This window comes from Simochromis diagramma, unplaced genomic scaffold (genome assembly GCF_900408965.1).
Source record: "Simochromis diagramma unplaced genomic scaffold, fSimDia1.1 OVJJ01000304.1, whole genome shotgun sequence".
Lineage (NCBI taxonomy): Eukaryota > Metazoa > Chordata > Actinopteri > Cichliformes > Cichlidae > Simochromis > Simochromis diagramma.
In genome coordinates this window covers 12,904,795-12,922,504 of record NW_024387030.1, presented here as the reverse complement: position 1 = coordinate 12,922,504, position 17,710 = coordinate 12,904,795, and the positions used below count along the sequence as shown (strand labels likewise).

The 17,710-nt window shown below is 42.5% G+C and overlaps 1 protein-coding gene across 1 annotated transcript; it reads right to left on the bottom strand.

The window, feature by feature from the left end:
* Positions 1–602: 602 nt before the first annotated feature.
* On the bottom strand, positions 603–15,080 carry pkdccb (protein kinase domain containing, cytoplasmic b). Its single transcript, XM_040042444.1, has 7 exons — positions 14,380–15,080; positions 13,514–13,645; positions 11,574–11,845; positions 11,168–11,247; positions 10,752–10,859; positions 6,405–6,581; positions 603–6,113 (listed from the first exon to the last, which is right to left on the bottom strand). The coding sequence occupies exons 1-7, from the start codon at positions 14,980–14,982 to the stop codon at positions 6,007–6,009; spliced, it is 1,479 nt and encodes a 492-aa protein (XP_039898378.1). The 5' UTR covers positions 14,983–15,080; the 3' UTR covers positions 603–6,006.
* Positions 15,081–17,710: the final 2,630 nt, after the last annotated feature.

Genomic DNA, 17,710 nt, shown 5'->3' with positions numbered 1-17,710 from the left:
CAATTACATTTTTTACTTGCTGAACTGCTTATTAATTGTGACGTCTGATATTTAACCCTTTAGTATGTGTGTTATAATACACCACACTGTAAGTGTATGTTTAAAAACAGCACGTTAGAGTAAAATAAACTGCGACTGTATCTCAAAATAAATGGCATTTTTGAACTATCGCAGGTGTCGATATAAAGGTGGCCTGAGCGAAAAGGCCCTCTAGCCTACTTTAATGTGTCTCTGTTAATGATGCTTCAATAGCTACAGTAGCTGTGAGTGCAGGTACTAATGAACTCTTAATAGTGTTAAATCTAACAGCCTCCAAATGATTCCACTAACTGTTTTATGGCCGTGTGGGCAGAACCCTAATTGGGGACTTGTGGATTCACAGCTCTCTTAACGACCTGCGCTCGGAAACAAAACCTGTTCTCCACGGCGCTGAACACAGAGAACAATCACTTCTATTTCCCATCATAATTTTAATTTATAATTGATTCATTTCATAGCGTATTTCTGTAAAAACGCATTTTAATTACTTTCCGGTTTTGTCTCCGAACCATTGTGACACATCCTAAAGAATCCAAGACACATACAAAGCTAAATGAAAGACATCACTTATATATATGTTTATTTATGCAACAAAAACACAAAAAAATTAATCCTACAACAGTTAGATAGAAAGAGTGCTACTTTTAATATTTTATCTTCATCTTTTAAACCCTATTCCTCGCATCTCAGATGGAGACATGTCAGTGGCTAACCTTGTTTGTAGTTTACAAGAAAAACAGAACACAAATTAAAAGTCCTGAATGTGCTAATTAATTGAATTTGTCTATAATCCTGTGACTCAGAGGGGGTCCACAGTGTATTTGTGGTGGAAGATTAACTGAGGAGAAGGAAGTCTTCCTCTGCCTGGGGGCAGCAGCCCCCCCGCCGAGAAACAGCCGACATGTGACGGAGGGGATTCCAGAGCAAGTAACAAAAGGCAGACACTTTGATTTGAACAGCAGTGGTAGTCAGAAACACACACACATATACACAAACCACAGTTCCTGATCCTGAGCAGCCCTGCCCTCAGGTTCCAGCCAGGCTGAAAGACGGCAGAAACTCCAGATGCTTCGCAGCAGTTGTGGGCTGCGACTTGGTAGAAGACGGTTGCCGTGGAAGACTGGCAGGAGGAGGAGGACACTGATGCAGGGTTGGAGTTATGTTGGCTATGAAGTGGAACAATTTAACAACAGCGGCGGAGGCCTAAATTAATAGCAAAGCTGTGGAGGTTGTGGCCCGAAGGAGCGTTTCAAACACAGAGAGAAAGAGAGAAAGCAGGGGCAGCAACAGAAAAGGGGGACGGGTGGAGTGGAAGGAGGCTCCACAGACTCTGTATGATGGATGGACTGGTGAGGAAGAGAGGAGGGTGGGGGTGTGGGGGAGTTCAAAAGAAAAATGACCCAGACTGCTGCTGTGATATAGCAGGAGGGAATGCAGGGCAGGGAAACATGTGGGGTTCTCATAATGAAGCAGGGTTTTGTGATAGCACCACACTGATGCAAACATTCGGAGACCTTAAATAAATATGGACAGACGCTGATTAAAGTCAGCTACCCATCGTGAAACAAACAAATCCAGCACTTCTGCTACGCTCCTGAAAGCTGTGCAGCAGGTCTGTGGAGATGTCACTGGATACAACACGAAGCTATTAGAGCTTTCAAGATGTCTCTGTGGCTTTAGTGGTAGGCATAAACCTTTTGACTGGGGTTAACTTCGGGGCTTTTAAAACATGATCCAGCCACACACCCCCTTCCAATGCAGACAGGCAGAAATGAAAACCTCTCCTCACACACACCTACTTGCTCTCTCTCCTTTAGGGCCTGCTAAAGCCATTATGGCTCTAAAAGAGATCATATCGGCTCCAGGCAGACAGACAAATAGTTAGCTCGACAGTTAGATATGCCTGCAAACTAAGACGCCTCTGTGCTCGGGACAGGCCGACTAAATGTCTGGCTACTCTTCAGAGGCTCTCAGGTGTGACCGGCCAGTCTTGTGTGTACCACGGCCAAAATGGCAGACAGACACAGAGGCGTTTCTGTGAGCCCGGAGTCGAGTGAGAGTCCACTCTATCTTCCCAGTCACGGGCAAGCATATGCTCCGGCGAGCAACTCAAACACAAGCCAGATCTTCTTTCCTGCAGAACTATGCAGGCTTTCACTCAGTTAATGCATATTTTTAGTCTGAGCCAAGGTCAAACATTTCGCCAGAGACCTTTCCTGACACGTAATTTCTCCCAGCAGCTGTGGTTTCTGACATTTGATGACTAACTTTGCATTTGAATCAAAGACTTTTGGCCAGACCACAAATGCATCGCGCTAGGATTTTAAGTGGGGATGATGGAGGCTTTGGTTCTTAGCTTAGTCACAGACGTGTTTTTCACTGAACTAACACCGTCGCATCAGTAGAGCCTGAACCCAGCAGAAGAAGCCCTAATGTCGCCTTCCCTGCACATATGCACGCACATGCACGCACTAGTGTTCTCGAAAAAAATTGCTGATGGCGTGTTTTCATGAAGTTATATTATTTCCAGATGGAGGTCATGAATAAAACCTGACGGAAACAAGTCGGTGAAACTGGAAACTTGAAAAAACAAAAATGGAGGGGTATGGAGCTGGGTAAAAAAAACAATCATTCTCCTCCCCCGCTCATTCCCCGAGCCTTTCAAAAAGACCAACTTGTCAATTACACGCCTTAAAAAACAGAGGAACAGTGTGCCACACAGGAACACATGGACGGGAACGCTGTGTTTGAAATGTTTCACTGCAGTGAAAACATCTGTAAACAAAAACAACTTATGGGAAAAAAAAAACCCTCAATCTTCAAAACTCTGTCCTTGGTTTCCGCCAAAAACAGAGTTAAGGGGAAAAGCGATTATTTTTAGACTCACTGAACATGCTGTGAAGATCTACTCGGGGGTTCACTAACCCCCCCACCCCCTAGGCTCTCCAGCAAACCCTGAGCATAAAGAAAGACTCATTGTTGTTCCTTCGCTGCATCCAACTGAATAACCTAATTAATCTATCAACATTCTGCATTTTTAATGTCTTTCAAAACATTTAAGCATAAAACAACATGTGCAACCTTTGCGCGAGGCCAAAACATCCATTAGCTCTGTCAAAAAGACTGCCAAGACAAACCCAATGTGACGCCAGAAGTTTTCCTCTTTGAGCTGACGTGGAGAAGGATGAACCACAGCTGTACATTTCACTAAATTACAGCTTATCACTTGAGGGATTGTTTCACTGCATTATCGAGGTAAAGACCTCATCTCAGGATAAATCCTGCGATGAGCTTACAGAGTCAGCAATTCGTTGTTGGTGCCTCTCCAAATTCCTGAGATGTGATTTGTGTGTCCCGACCTGCATGTGTGTGTATTTATACGACACCAATCGATTAATGAGAATACCACAGGCATATTGGAATGAAGACTAGGAAACTGCCACTTCAAAGCTAGGCCAGTTAGCTTAGCACAAACCTTAGAAAAAGCTACCCTACTGCTATTAAATGTATACTCAGATGTATAAATGGCTCTTTTTTCTAGAAGGGAATGTCCCGTCACACCATTTCATGACAAGGAGTAACAAACTACCTTCTTAAATAGTGTTTGAAACCATACAACACCACCCAAAGTGACTATGTATGGATCTAGCTGATAGCTAGCACTAGCTAGCTTGATTGGTGTAATGCATGCTAGTTTGTAATTAGTGTTAGAATTTACCTCATCAAAGAACAAAATGGACACAAACTTGGATAGCCTGTAAATATTAATAATGGGGAAGACATGTTTTAAAATGGCATGAAAAGGACTTGTGTAGTATAGGGAAGCTATGTGTCATATAGCATATAGCTTTTCTGTACTGTGACATATTTGCCAGGCTAAGCTAAGCTGTTGTGTTTAATTTTTACCCCATATATTTATGCCCAAAATGCTGGCTTTAAATTATTTGATTATGTGTAAATTTCCCATGTTTTTTTGTGTGAATAAATAAAACTTTTTACAAAACAGCACACAAATCAAACTGTGATCATTTTTCTTCTGCTCTTCTCTGACTATAAGTCATGTTATGTGTTGGGAAAATTTTCCCACCAGGAAACCAGTCCTTCTAGTTAACGTGGCTTTTGGTTTTGCCTTATCTAATCTGAGTCAGACTCCTTATCTTTATCATCTGGACTCTAATCAGCCGGCTTTGTCCAGACAACAAGGGGCCAACCTAAGGCAAAGACAATTATTTGTAGACAGGGACATGCCCTTTCAAGTCAGTGGCACTGGTATGGCTGAACGGTAAAGACTCACCGCAGAGCTATCTGGAATTTGCTGCTTCCATTTTTGTTTGAGTGGCGTTTTCCGGCGTGACGTAGGCGTGCCTTCTTGAGAAATTAAACAGATTTTTATCGCTTCTTAAACCGTGTGTGTGCATCAACATTCGCGTTTTACCTCAGAAGATAATAGATGAAGAGCCGTTGATGGCATGTGGCAGAGATCTCCTGTTCGTATCACACCAGGTATTTGTTTAACCCTCTCCTAGCATAAACTCAGTAGTTTCTGAATCTGACTTTACAAATCCCTCCACCCTGCAGACCTGCCCTTATCTCAACCTCGCCAGGTTACTTCTGGCAGGCACAGATGGCAGCCCATTCGTGTGCTAACCACAAACTGAGCTCTGATTGTCCTGATGTCTGCCTTTGTCTTACAGTAATGCACCCTCTCTCACCATGAGAAAGGGCTGGCAAGTAAGCCAATTTACATGTATTAATTAAGGCTCATAATGAGCTCAGCGTGGTGGGGCATTTGAATGCATTCTTCTGGTATTATGCAAACTCTGTGGAGCTCCTTTCCTCTGAGCCATTCAGATGGGCTGCAGATAGTGGATGTGGGGGCATGTGAGAAGATAAAGGGCTTAAAAAACACACAGAAAACCAGGTCAGCACACACATTCTAGGCCCCCCTCCCCCCACTGAAACACACACGAAGGTGTTAATGAGAAGTAAACAGGCTGTTAGTTGCAGTTACACTGAATACAATAAAAATGCAAATGAACACAACTTAAAAAACAAACAAACAGTAGAAACATATTTATATATCTGTACAAACTAAAAAACTGCACAGTAACAACAAGGGAAGTATTAAAAAAAACCAAAAAAAAAAAAACCAAATGAATAATTTTTCATTGAAAATAAAAGTATCACCCACAAGGTGCATGAAAGCTGTAATGCACAAACATGTAAGAACAATTACAGTCCATTTAATCATATAAATATTTAGGAATGAAACACTATAACCAAGTGCACAAAAGTATCTAAAGCAAACAAAAAAGACTGCTCTGGAATGGTTTTGATCATCTTTGCTCATTGTTGATGTGTAAACGCTTACATGGTTGTTGCCGTCTCATACGGCGGTGCAGCTAAGCCAGGGAACCACGAAAATACAGCCACAACCTCTGCGCATTAACATCAAAGTGTATTTGTATAAGAGCTTGTTTTCCTTTCTCGTCCTCGGGCTTCAAACGCTCAGCGACTATACTTCTTACTTCTTTGGTTTAAAAAAAATAAATAAAAAAAATCTAGCAACAGGGACCCGACCTCACAGTGAAAGCTGACTCACACGGCAAATAAAGGAAAGGTAAAAAGAAAAAAAAATGTCAAGGGCATGAGGCTCTCCCTGCTTAATTGTACCTGAAGGGAAATCCCTTTAAATAGTAGCTGGCAGAGGGGAGTGAGCTGGCAGGCAGATCAAACAGTCACAGAGCAAGAAGCCCCATAAATACATCACATTCAGTTGCTGGCTTCAAACGCCTCCTCGTCAGCCTGGTCTCCACGCTGCTCCTGCAGATCCACAGAGCCGTGCTGCGTTCGACTTGTTAAACAGGAGGACGCGGTTCTCGAGTGCCACGTCTTGCATCAGTTCCCATCGCCCCGCTGTGTGCCATCTCTTGGCAACTCCCATTTCGACAGAAACTCGCTCGGACGTCAGGCGCTTGATTTTTCGACAACTTTTGTCTTCTTTACATAAACTTCTGACGTCCCATCAGGCACCAGGTGACTGAATCCACTCCTGAAAGAGGCTAGGAGGCGGCCTACAGAGTAGAAAACAAAGAGAGAGACAGAAAAGCAGATCCACGTTAAACAAACCGGCAATATCAAGAAAGTGACATGTCCTGACTCGAAAATCTAAACTGTGTATTTAAACTTTAAAAAAGCTTCACTGGAAGATTAAAAGGAGCAGCAATTGTATGCTTAGCACTTCTAGTCATGTGGCAGGTGTGGTTTTGTGGAAAGTCATACAACTGGTGCTTTTCCATGTCTACTTGATAATGGGAGATGGGGAACTATGTACCAGTAGAACCAGTAGAGGAGGCTTTACTAACCCGTCCAAGTCTTCTGCCCCGTCAGAGTGAAGCTGTTGCACTGAGAGTGGGAGTTACAGATGTACGCTGCCTCTCGAGCACTGTGGACTGACAGCACGCAGCCCTGCTGGCTGTAGGATGGCCAGCAGCGGTACTCCACGTTCCCAGAAGTGCCCATCCCTCGCATCACAGTGTAATCTAACCACAGAAGAAGAGACGCCACTTCAGTACGTGAGGCTGCTGAAAGATTCTGAAATGCTCTCCAGGCATAAACACGGAAGTTTAGTAATCCCTGGAGGGAAAACAAACACGCTGGAGCACTGAAAGAAAAGAATGCTAATGAAAATAAAATAAGGGATCCCTAAATGTAAGACTACGTCTCATAGAAACACAGACTCTGGTTTTGGTTGGGAGATATTTAAAGAACAGATATTCTTATGATAAAAATGACACAAAAATGTTTTTGTTTTTTTTTACCTTTATTTAACCAGGAAAAGTCCCATTGAGATTAAAAACCTCTTTTTCAAGGGAGTCCTGGCCAAGAGGCGACAACATGTTAAAATTACAAAGTTACATACATATTATAAGTAACAATTACATTTTAAAAACATTTTTCTCTGGCTCTCTCAATCTGGACTTAAAAGCATTTAATGAAATAAGATCTGCTATCTTCCAGTCCTTTTGCATCATGTTCCATGTGAAAGGGGCAGCATAAGTAAAAGCCCTCTTTCCCAGTTCAGTTCTGACAAATGGAACATTGAGCAAAAAAAGATCGCTTGAACGCAGGCTGTAAGAAACAGTACTCCTCCGTGCGAGCAGATCGCAAATGTAAGTGGGCATTTGTCCAAGCAGGGCCTTATAAATAAAGATGCACCAGTGATCAAACCTCCTGGAGGACAACGAAGGCCATCCCACTCGAGCATACGAATCACAACAATGGGTCAAGGCCCTACAGTTTGTAATAAACCGTAAAGAGGCACGATATACTGAGTCAATCTTATGAAGACACTGGGCGGAAGCATTCATGTACAGCAGATCACCATAATCTAAAACAGATAAAAATGTGGCATTTACAAGACGCTTTTTTGTCTCAAAAGAAAAGCAAAGTTTGTTTCGAAAGAAAAATCCCAATTTTTGTTTGAGTTTTTTCACAAGATTGTCTATGTGAGATTTAAAAGGTCAGAGAATCATCAATTAAAAAGCCAAGATATTTATACGTGTGCACCACTTCTATGAGGTTTCCCTCAAGAGTGGAGACCAAAGGGACAGTTTGAGGAAATCTCTTCGTGTTTGAAAACAACATTAGCTTTGTCTTTTCAGCATTGAGAACCAATTTAGTTAGTTTAGTGTGAAAATGTAAATCTACTGCTGGCAGAACAGGATTTAAAATGTGCCGATGGTCTGGAATTACCTCAAAGTGCTGACATACATTAATATGTATTATTTATAATAAACTAGCCAGCGGTAAAGTATTACTTTAAATTATTAATTAATTTGCAATATTTTTCTTAAATGAAAACAATAATTTAGTCGGTAAAATACTAGGAAATACTTTTAAAAAAATACAAGCCAATGTCTTAATTTCTTTTTATTTCTTTTTTAAACATGGGATCAAAGAACAGAGCTGCCAAGCAGGAATCACAAAATGCTTTTTGCTTGAAAAATGATTTCTTATTTTGGAGTTACTCAACTAACTTATTAGGCGACAAATTGTTTTCAGCAATGTTTTTGTTCGAAACGCCAAAGCAGGACCTTCTGCGTCTGTCATCGTCTCTAATTATGTGTCAAACGTTTCATTTGACACCAGAGATTTTTTGCACACACACACACACACACACACACACACACACACACACACACACACACACACACACACACACACACACACACAGACAATCGACCTCATCGTCCACTTTCCAAACATTTGCCGTACATCCATCATTATAATTCTTCCTGTCAGACGTCTTGTGGATCTGGCCTTAAATCATCTGCTACACATTAGCAGGAGCCATGAGAGGAAGGCATGCTCACATATGCCTGCACACACACACTTACACACACACCAGAAATGGACAAAAGCCTCGTCTGTGAGCCCGTACGGAGGAGGCTCACTGTTACAAACTGTTAACCTTCCTAAATGGCAGGAGGCGGTGTGTGTGGGGGAGTATTGTTACGAGGAAAAAGACACGAGGATCTGCCTTCTGGCTCTGAGAAAAGGGAACAAGGAGAAGGAGTGTTTGGAGGATCCTTCTCTGGGGAGAAAAAAAATGAGGCCTGTTGGGGTGGCAGACCTCAGCTGTTAAAGAGACAAAGACATACAAGTCTCAGTGTTTAAGATGAAGAATGGGAGAAAGGACCTCGTTTTCCTTTAATATATAGAATATCATTTAAAGGTGAATTTACGGCCCGGCCTATGCGGTCTCTACAGTTCTGTACACAGCTGGATTTATAGTTGCAGCAGTTTTTAGGAAACTACAGTAAATCTTCATCAGGTTTCCCTCCATCACATCAGAGATGATCTCAGCTGCGGACAGCTTACATCCACATTACCTATGAATCTGCATCTGTCAACAATTTCAAATTAAGACTCTGGACCTGATGAGTCTCCCTCCCTCCCTCTCTCTCTCTCTCACACACACACTATTACACAAGCTTTAGCTCTGTTGCCATTTGGCTTCTTTTATAAAGATAAGTTGGGACTTTGGCTGCAGTTATGTTTTCTCTCTCTTTTTTAAATTTCCTTTGAGGGAAAACATTTTAATTCATGTGGCTTTTAATATACAATCCCACAATTACTCAGTTTTTCCCCCCCCTCAGGCTGTTTAATCATTTAAAAAGACAGTTCTGTCAGATAAGTCACATTGGAAATGATTTATTACAGCAGCCGAACAGAGTTTGGTTTCTGTGCTCTGAGCTAAAACGTGTTCCATATAAAATTGGTTAGCGATGAGTAAATATCGCCCCTTGGAGTGTGCAGGTGAGTGTGCTGGGGAGGTGGAGCAGGGTTGAAGCATTAGGGGCACTGACATATGTGAGAGGGTGATGGTAGAAATTTTGCAGCTTAACTACTGCCCCTGCCTCAAACCGGGGAGGGCGTGCTTGGTATATAATGTGAGGAGAGTGCGGCATGTTACACGTGTGCGACAAAAATGCAGCTTTGTTTCCAGTTTGTAAAAATGACTAATTTGGTGAGAACTGGACGAGAAGTTTAATACCTTTTTCATGTTAGTGCAGTGAGCATGCAGCTAACCACCTTAGCTTAGCAACTGGAATAAGGGAAATATGGAAAAATATGCCCACCAGCCCTTCATACGCTTACTACTTATCTCCCTTTTTGTTAAATCTGTGTAAAATCTGAAGTGTGCAAGCAATCAGGACCGACTTTAAACAAGGAGATTTTTTAAGCTTCGATAAAGCTGGCCATTTCCCCAATATAGGAAATTAGGCTAACCAGATGCTGGTAATTTACTGGATGGAGTTGAATTCTCAACATGATTGAGCCACGAGCTTTATTTCCCCCAATATGTGAAACGGATAAGCCAAGCTGGTGCTGAGCACAGGCTTTTCCTCCACCCACAAATACCTCTGCTTCAGCTAATATGCTGAATTAATAAACACACGCATTTTTTCCCCCCACAGTCTTATCACACACACTCAGCAGCAGCAGCAGCAGTTGTCTCCTGGCACCTCCTTGTTAAGCTGAAACATTCCCTCCCGGTGTCAGCCTCGGCACCAGGGCCTCTTTACCCTGAATCTGTGATTAAATTCACAAAGTGCTGCTATATAAACAGTCCAGCATCTGGGGGGACGGAAAATCTCACCACAGGAACGCAGCCAGTCATTCTGTTATTAATATTTCATACGGCTGAGCGGAGCGGGGCAGGAGGGGGGGGGGCGTGGTGGAAGCGAGTTGGAGAGAAGAAAAGTGAAGGACGTTCAGCGCTTAGGCTGGGCGAACACAGAAACAAGTAGGACAAAGATTTTGAAAAACTGTTTACGTGGCCGTTCTGCACAGCAAAAAGCGAGGAATTTTAAATGTAATGAAGTAAAAAAACACTTCTTTTTAAAAATGAACGCCAACTGCACTCTCTAAACAAAAGACATACGAGATTAATCTCACTTTGTTGGTCTCGTCCCCTCATTCCAGCTGCCTAATAAACCTGTCAAAACAGCCCCTTCTTTTTCAGTTTTTTCCCTTCTTAAGTAGAAAATGAAAACACAGGTGTAGACTGTCTGCTTTTCTCTACAAGTAGATTAAAAAAAGCCAAGCATTCTCTTCATGCTCACAAAAAAAAAAAAAGGAAACAGGTCCACAAGAGAGCCCAGTGTGCTTTTATATAAAGCAGCCTTCATTCCACGAGCGCTTACCTCTGATTATTGATGGAGGCAGGTTCTCCAGGTGTAGGCCAGACTTATAGAGGTGGAGGATGTGTTCAAAGGCCTCCAGCGTCTGATTGATGTCAGCTTTCAGCTCCCCTGGACACACACGCACGCACAATGAATTCAATCTGGTTAAAGATTTAAGTGACTACAGGCATAAAGTCAGGCATTATGGATGTTTGTTTTTTTTTACACTATGCTGTCTACTCCCAGTTGTGTGATCTCAACAAATAACTACTTGTATTCATTACTGCGTTACATGTCATGAAGCATCTTGTCTTGCTCATTAAAAGAAGCACTTAGGCAGAGGCATGTCATTACACGACTGCCGTAATGGAAAGATTTGCCTTCTGATCTTTAGTAGCGAGCGTCCCCCGTCATGTCGGGACGACTCTCATCCTCACCTGTGGCGTTCATGATGCGGTCTACCAGGTGTGTGAGGCTGGGCGGGGCCTGGTGAGGCAGCAGGTAGGTGAAAAAATACCTAAGGTCGGGCAAAGACACTCATTCAGAGAGAAAGTTGGGCAAGCCCTATCGCATAGCCGTCTCGCTCCGTCTCACACGTAAAGATCGTAAAGCTGTCAAAAAAATCGGAACCATTTTTAAAAGGAAATTGCTCTTTTTTCCCCCCACTGAAACTAACAATGCATTCATTACACTTTCCCCATCAAACTGCAAATTTCCAGCTGCACGTCTCCACTGTCAACACTTTAGGTGTCAGCTTGTTCTATATTTATGCAGTTATCCGTGTAGCCGGTGCTCCTCCTATCTATCACGCAGTAAAACTGTCACTTTTTTTTTTTTTTTTACCTGTAGGCGTTGTAAATGTTCCTCTTCTCGTTTAGCCCCTCACACACACCCCGAGCTGAGCAGGGCAGAGTGAAGTTTCTGTGTGGAAACTGGAGAGTGCAGTCTGCGTCTGTGTGACAGGTGGTCTCCTCCGCGCTGGCATCATCCAGGTCCGTGAGCTTCAGCGAGCCGGACACTGTGACAAACTGCCGAGGCTGGAAGTCCAACAGGGCCACGGAGCCCAGAGGCGACCGAGAGAGGAAGTGGAGGAGCCGGACCAGGTCCAGACACACCTGGAGATTAGAAACGACAAAGTCTGATCAGCTGGACTCGTGACAGTGGTGAAATATTGCTCAGGAATATTTCACGTTGGCCTTGAAGCGCTAAATGCATTGTCACTGAAGCCAGTTACGGTTTATAACCAGATAACCGTTGAAGTCATTCATCAAGTATGTACTCAGCTGTCTGACGTGAGAATATGCTTATTTTTTCTTTAATGTTAATATTTGTGATCAAATGTCAAGAAATGTTTTTAAAAAATGTATCAAACACAAATATAATTACAGGCGTCAAAGCTTTTTCTTGATTTTCATATATCATTTTTAGGCGTGTTGCACATGGTTTGGCCTGAAACTGATGAAAAACCAGGCTGCAGTGTTCAGAGTGATTGTTGTGTCATACCAACAAAATCCAAAAATACTACATTTTCTACAATAAAAGAAAAATACTAGATTTTTTTTTTTGCAGAACCTAAAAGTATTTTTTAACAATGACTTTAAATTTATTTCCATTCTCTCTCTCTCTCATTTTATTTTTTTCAACCATAATTTATAATATAAAAAAAAAAAAAAAAAAATCATAATCATAAGTAATTATCATGTTAGTGAAAAATGTCATTTGGCCAACAAAAACCTGTTAAAAATATTATTATTTGACTTGTTTTCAAGTTAAAAACTGACTTGTTTTATCCTCTAAAAACTCAGAACATTGGACAATTTAATTAGGTTTAATTAAATGGCTAAAAATGGTTAAAACTGGAAGCCATGCAAAAGCCTTCCCTTTAAAGACGGCTCACCAACCACATTTGCAAACCATTTCCTGACACTGTTTTTATAGTACTCTTTAAATCCTATAATAAAAACACAGAGAGAGGGAATAAGTAAGGCTACCAAAAGCAAAATTAAAGCATTAGCCATGTGCTAAAAGTGCATGAAATGCTTCTGTCACACTACAAACATAGCTGCAGTGTTAGGTAATGCTCCGAGTCTCTTGGACGTCGCTTGGTGGAATCGGGGGCATGGCAAAAACGGGGCTGGCTGAAACCAAACACCCCTGGATTACTGAAGCTTGCACAGATGCGATGTAGCTGAAAGTGGCCAAGCAGCTCAAGGGGAGGGTTATTATGAACCGCTATTTTGGTGATGCAGCAAAAAGTTGCCCACTGTTGAGATGATACGTGCAGAATGCCAAAGTACTTTTTGCCAGTCCAAAAACAAAACATGCATGCTCAGGCATTCCCCCCCCTTTCCAACCACTCTCCTTTTCAAACACATCCATGCGCGAAGGCGAGCATATCTGAATCCCTGGAGTGTAAATTCAGCCTTTGTTGGCTTCCACTGTGGAGCATACCTGTGATCGGAGGGGGGTTGCGCTAAAGCTGTATGTGTGCATCTAAGAGTGTGTGTCTGGGATGAAATGACATTCCCAGCCATAAGTGGATTAACTCCAGAACCCATCACGACTCAAAACCTCGGCCTGATCAAATGTACCGAGGGACAGATGCCCGACCTCCAGGAGTTTCCAACATCGGCCTCTGTCATTTTTCAACCTTCACCTTTTCTGCAGACTTGAACAATGGCCTGCACATGCTCTGTGCACAGTAAGTGTGAAACAGATACCTCTAACTTCCCAGTGCGTCTGCAGTGTATGAGATAAATGACAAAACACGCCGTGGTGCTTACTCTGAATCTGTCCTCCCAGGAGCTCTGGAGCAGCTGGATCATCTGGAGAGGGTTCCCCTGCTCCAGAATGACTGTGACTCTTTCGGCCTCGCCTTCTCTTCCTCCTGGGCCCCCAGCACAGTGACCCTTCAGCTGCAGAGTGGAAAATAACTAGGTTAAGCCACAGTACAATACAGAAAAGCAGGGTAGATCATGCTACTGTTTGTTTTTTACATTTTAATTCAGAGAAAGCAACAGGTTAAAGTCTCTTTAAGGTTTTGAGCAAAGATTGCATACAATGTGTCATCAAGCTCGCTCTAGCAGTTATGACTTGTGATAAAAATTTGAAAAATTACATTATAGCCAAGAGAATCCAGCACATCTCTGAAATGAATCAACTGGGCTGTCACACGACTGCAGGACACGAGAAAGAAACCCCTGGGTTTAGCTCAAACTTCTTCTAAATTGGGCTGTAATGGTTTGAGTGAATAAGCGCCAGGGGGTTTCAGATGAAACCATGGATAGTAGAGGAGGACAGAGTCACATTGTCTGCTCTCGCTAAACTGGACCCAAAGGTCAGAGGAGGGTCACCGAATTTAATTTAATTAGATGGGAAGGCCCTGCAGCAACCTTTCACGCAGCTCAGTGTGTGTGAAACAAAGGAAAATGTGAGCTGTATTACGAGGATTATGGAAAATCTTCACTTTATCCAGTTTCCCCAGCTGGAACGCTCAGAAGTCAACAGTAGCCTCTGAAACTTCATGGCCCTTAAATAAACACTGAGAAAGACGCAGACTAAACGCTGTTTTAGCATTTGAACTCGCAACTTAACAATTTAAACTGATTAAAAAAACAAACCCTCAAAGCAGAGGGAGAGGAAACTTTACCTTAATGACGTTCGGATGCTGGAGTCTTTGGAGAAGGACCATTTCTTTCCTCAGCTTGAATGAAACGAGTTCGCGACATCCCCGAGGATCTTTAAAGTCCTCCACGCACTTCCCCATGTCTATGCCCTGCTCGTTGACGAGTTTCAGCGCCACAGGCTCAGATTCCCCGGCTAGATTCACTTTGACAACCAGCTTGGTGTATCCCGATCCGAGGATCTCCACCGCCTGCATGTCGGCCAGGGAATCACAACCCATTTCATCCAGATGCGCTTTCCCGGAGCCAACTGTGATCTCATTCCACAGACTGTAATCCAAAGTCGAGTCACGCTGGGAAAAACTTTCTCCTAACAGTCCGTTTTCATCATCATCACCAACACCAGGTGAAAGCAGCGGAATAATTTCTTTTCGCCTCTCGTTGAGCTGCTGAATCAGCGCCTCGCGGAGCGAGGCTAACTCCTCGTCATCACCAGAAGGTGCGGTGGAAAAGTGCGAGATTCTTGCTCCAAACTGCTGCACGCTGCTGATCAGGAGCGTCACCAGAACTGAAAGAACCACGAAAGCCAGGAGGGCAGCCGCGCGTAAAGAGTTGCCCATCCCGGGCATTTTCACTCTGATGGCACGGCTACAGCTGCCAAGACGCACAGCTGCCGGCGGAGGTAATCGCCCTCTCAAGTGAGAGGGCTCCTGACTTTCTGCAGGAAGGAACGATCGGCTCCTTGTTTCCACCTCCCCGGGAACTCCCTCTAGAGGTGTGTCCTGCCGGCTCGTAACTTTACACCCGCCGGACAGCTTTGCAGGAGAGCTCGACCTCGCGTTGTCACACAGTGTGGCTGGTTTTACAGCAGCAGTCATGGAGTTAATCTGAAGAAAGTCATGAAAAGTAATGAAAATATTTACTTAAAAGACACAAGAAAAGAAAACAAGTTGAGAGTACAGAGTATTGAAACGCGTAGATTTTATGTATGGAATGGCACTAAAGCATATACCTCAAATAAACAGACAACGCGTAGGGTACTATAGGCTTATTTATTGATTGATTTATTTTCATTATAAAGGTAAAAACAATTCAAACACTTACACAATCTGCCCAATAGGTGGCAGCAAAACACCTTTGTGTTCCTACTCACAGAAAAAAAACAACGTGTTTCTATCAACTCGACGATGAAAATAAACAGACACGCACTATTTTCTTCTTCGCTCTTTGTTTCCACGCCATATTTTAAGCCATATTTCTGCTTGCATCTCTGTTTTGAGCCGAATGTGTTTGGGCAACAGATCTCGAAACAGCACTGAAGCTTTAATGAAGCGTTTCCCTTCCCGTCCCCGTTCACTGGCAGAAATCTGCCACAGGAAATTACCATGGCTGTCACCTCAGTACCAGCCTCAAGCCAAACCCTCTCATTATACATGTGCGTCTGGTATCCAGTACAAGTCTGTCAGGCTCTGCATTATGTGGGTATTTGTGTGGCTTTCCCCCCACCCCACCCCATTGTGTGTGTGTGTGAGAGAGAGAGAGAGAGAGAGAGAGAGAGAGAGAGAAAGAAAGTGTGTGTGTGTGTGTGTGTGTTTTTGTGCCATGCTGAGCAGTTAAACAGTAAGTTAATCAGTGCCTGAAGTCAACAAGGCATTAGCAATGTCAGCTGCCACACAGGTGGATCAGAAAACTCCACGCCGGCGGGCTTTTGTTCAATGTGAGGCCAGCGATTCACAAACACAAACCTGAACACTAAGTTTTTAAAGACAGATCTTAAGTCAGATCAGATTTAAACAGCCACACCCCTCATCTATGACTTTCACAGTTTGTTTAACCTAGTATGAATCAGTGCTGACCATCATGAATCACTTATAACAGACATAAATTGGGCCACGCTTTCAGATTTAAAGCCGTAAAACGAGACTTTTCATCTCTCCTACAAAACTTTCTCACAGCCTCCTTTTCTTGATCTTTGGCTTTCTTTCAATAAATTATTCCCTTCTCCCCTCTCAGTGGTGGCCTCTCACAGACAAGCACCCACTGCCATGATTCATATTTATAACCAGATCCAGACCAGCGGCCGCCTCATTAGCACACTTTCACACAGATCTGCTGTGTCAGTCACTCCTTTCTTTTTAGTCTGCTGGGCTTTGGCTAGTTCTCTTCTCTTCTCTTCTCTTCTCTTCTCTTCTCTTCTCTTCTCTTCTCTTCTCTTCTCTTCTCTTCTCTTCTCTCTAATCAATAACAGTTCCACAGACTGAGGTATGTAAAATCCACACCAAATACTGATTTTTACATTCTACACAACGTATATAGCTGCACTTCCTACTTACTCAGCTATGATTATTCTTATTTAGGAAGTCTTCATTTGCAAAAGTCTTCAGGATTTTACGGCACACTAATCAGGATGACCTGGTGCAGGTTATTCTGATAACAGTGTGTAATGATGATAGAGCAAAGCCGGTGAGTCCTTTACAGGCAACAACACAGATATTTAAAAGAACACCAGGTCAAAAACCAGACCTATAAATTGAGCTGTTGTCTTGAATTGTTGTTATAAGACTTAATTGAGAGTTGTGAAAGAGGAGCTCTAGATGGATGTTTCTTCTTAACTTTAAGGAAGTAAATAGGGTTCAACTGGTAAACGTCTTTAGAGCAGTATCATAGTGTTGAATTGTTATTGCCAAAGACAAAGGAAGTCAGACATTTTCCTGCTATTCTGAACAAAAATCCTAATTTCATTTTTAACTTTTGGGCCAGATGCTGAAACTGAATCTTAAAAGAGAGTCAGGTATCAAGCAAAATACCTTCCAGGTATTTGAAAGACTCCACGAGACTGATATGAAGATAATTTAAAGGACAGACAGAGTCACAGGTTTATTTAAACCGAACCTAAAAGTAGGAGCTAAGCCTAATCTTTAGGAATATTATTCACATGTATTTATTTATTTTTAATTTCAGTGATAATGATTGCATACGTTATGCCACAACGCTTTTCTTTCATTCCGATGAGGCATAAACATCTGGATGTTTTAATAATTCATTATTTGGAGCAATTTGATACATCAAGTTAGCATTGGTATCAAACCACTAAAAGAGATTTCACAAAATCTGGCAAGAATGAAAGGTGCTGTTATTAACGGCTAATTACTGATCTATGAATCATCACTCTCCCAAATGGTATTAATGTAACCGCTGGTTGCAAACCTCTTCATACATAATTTATGAAAGCATCCTTGATTACTGTAATGCAGCAAAGACAATGAAGGGACAGGGCTTAAATCTTTTTTATACATTCTAACTGACTGGTGCAATTTCCACTTACATTTCTAGTAAAAACATGCATTTGAGTGTTTT

Bases quoted from the DNA above. Each gene is read 5' to 3' on its own strand.
- pkdccb (XM_040042444.1), bottom strand. From the start codon at position 14,982: ATGCCCGGGATGGGCAACTCTTTACGCGCGGCTGCCCTCCTGGCTTTC. The intron at 11,248-11,573 runs GTAAAAAAAAAA...GCCCGACCTTAG, and splicing joins AACATTTACAACGCCTACAG to GTATTTTTTCACCTACCTGC. The intron at 6,114-6,404 runs GTTAGTAAAGCC...TCTACTCTGTAG, and splicing joins GGGGCAGAAGACTTGGACGG to GCCGCCTCCTAGCCTCTTTC.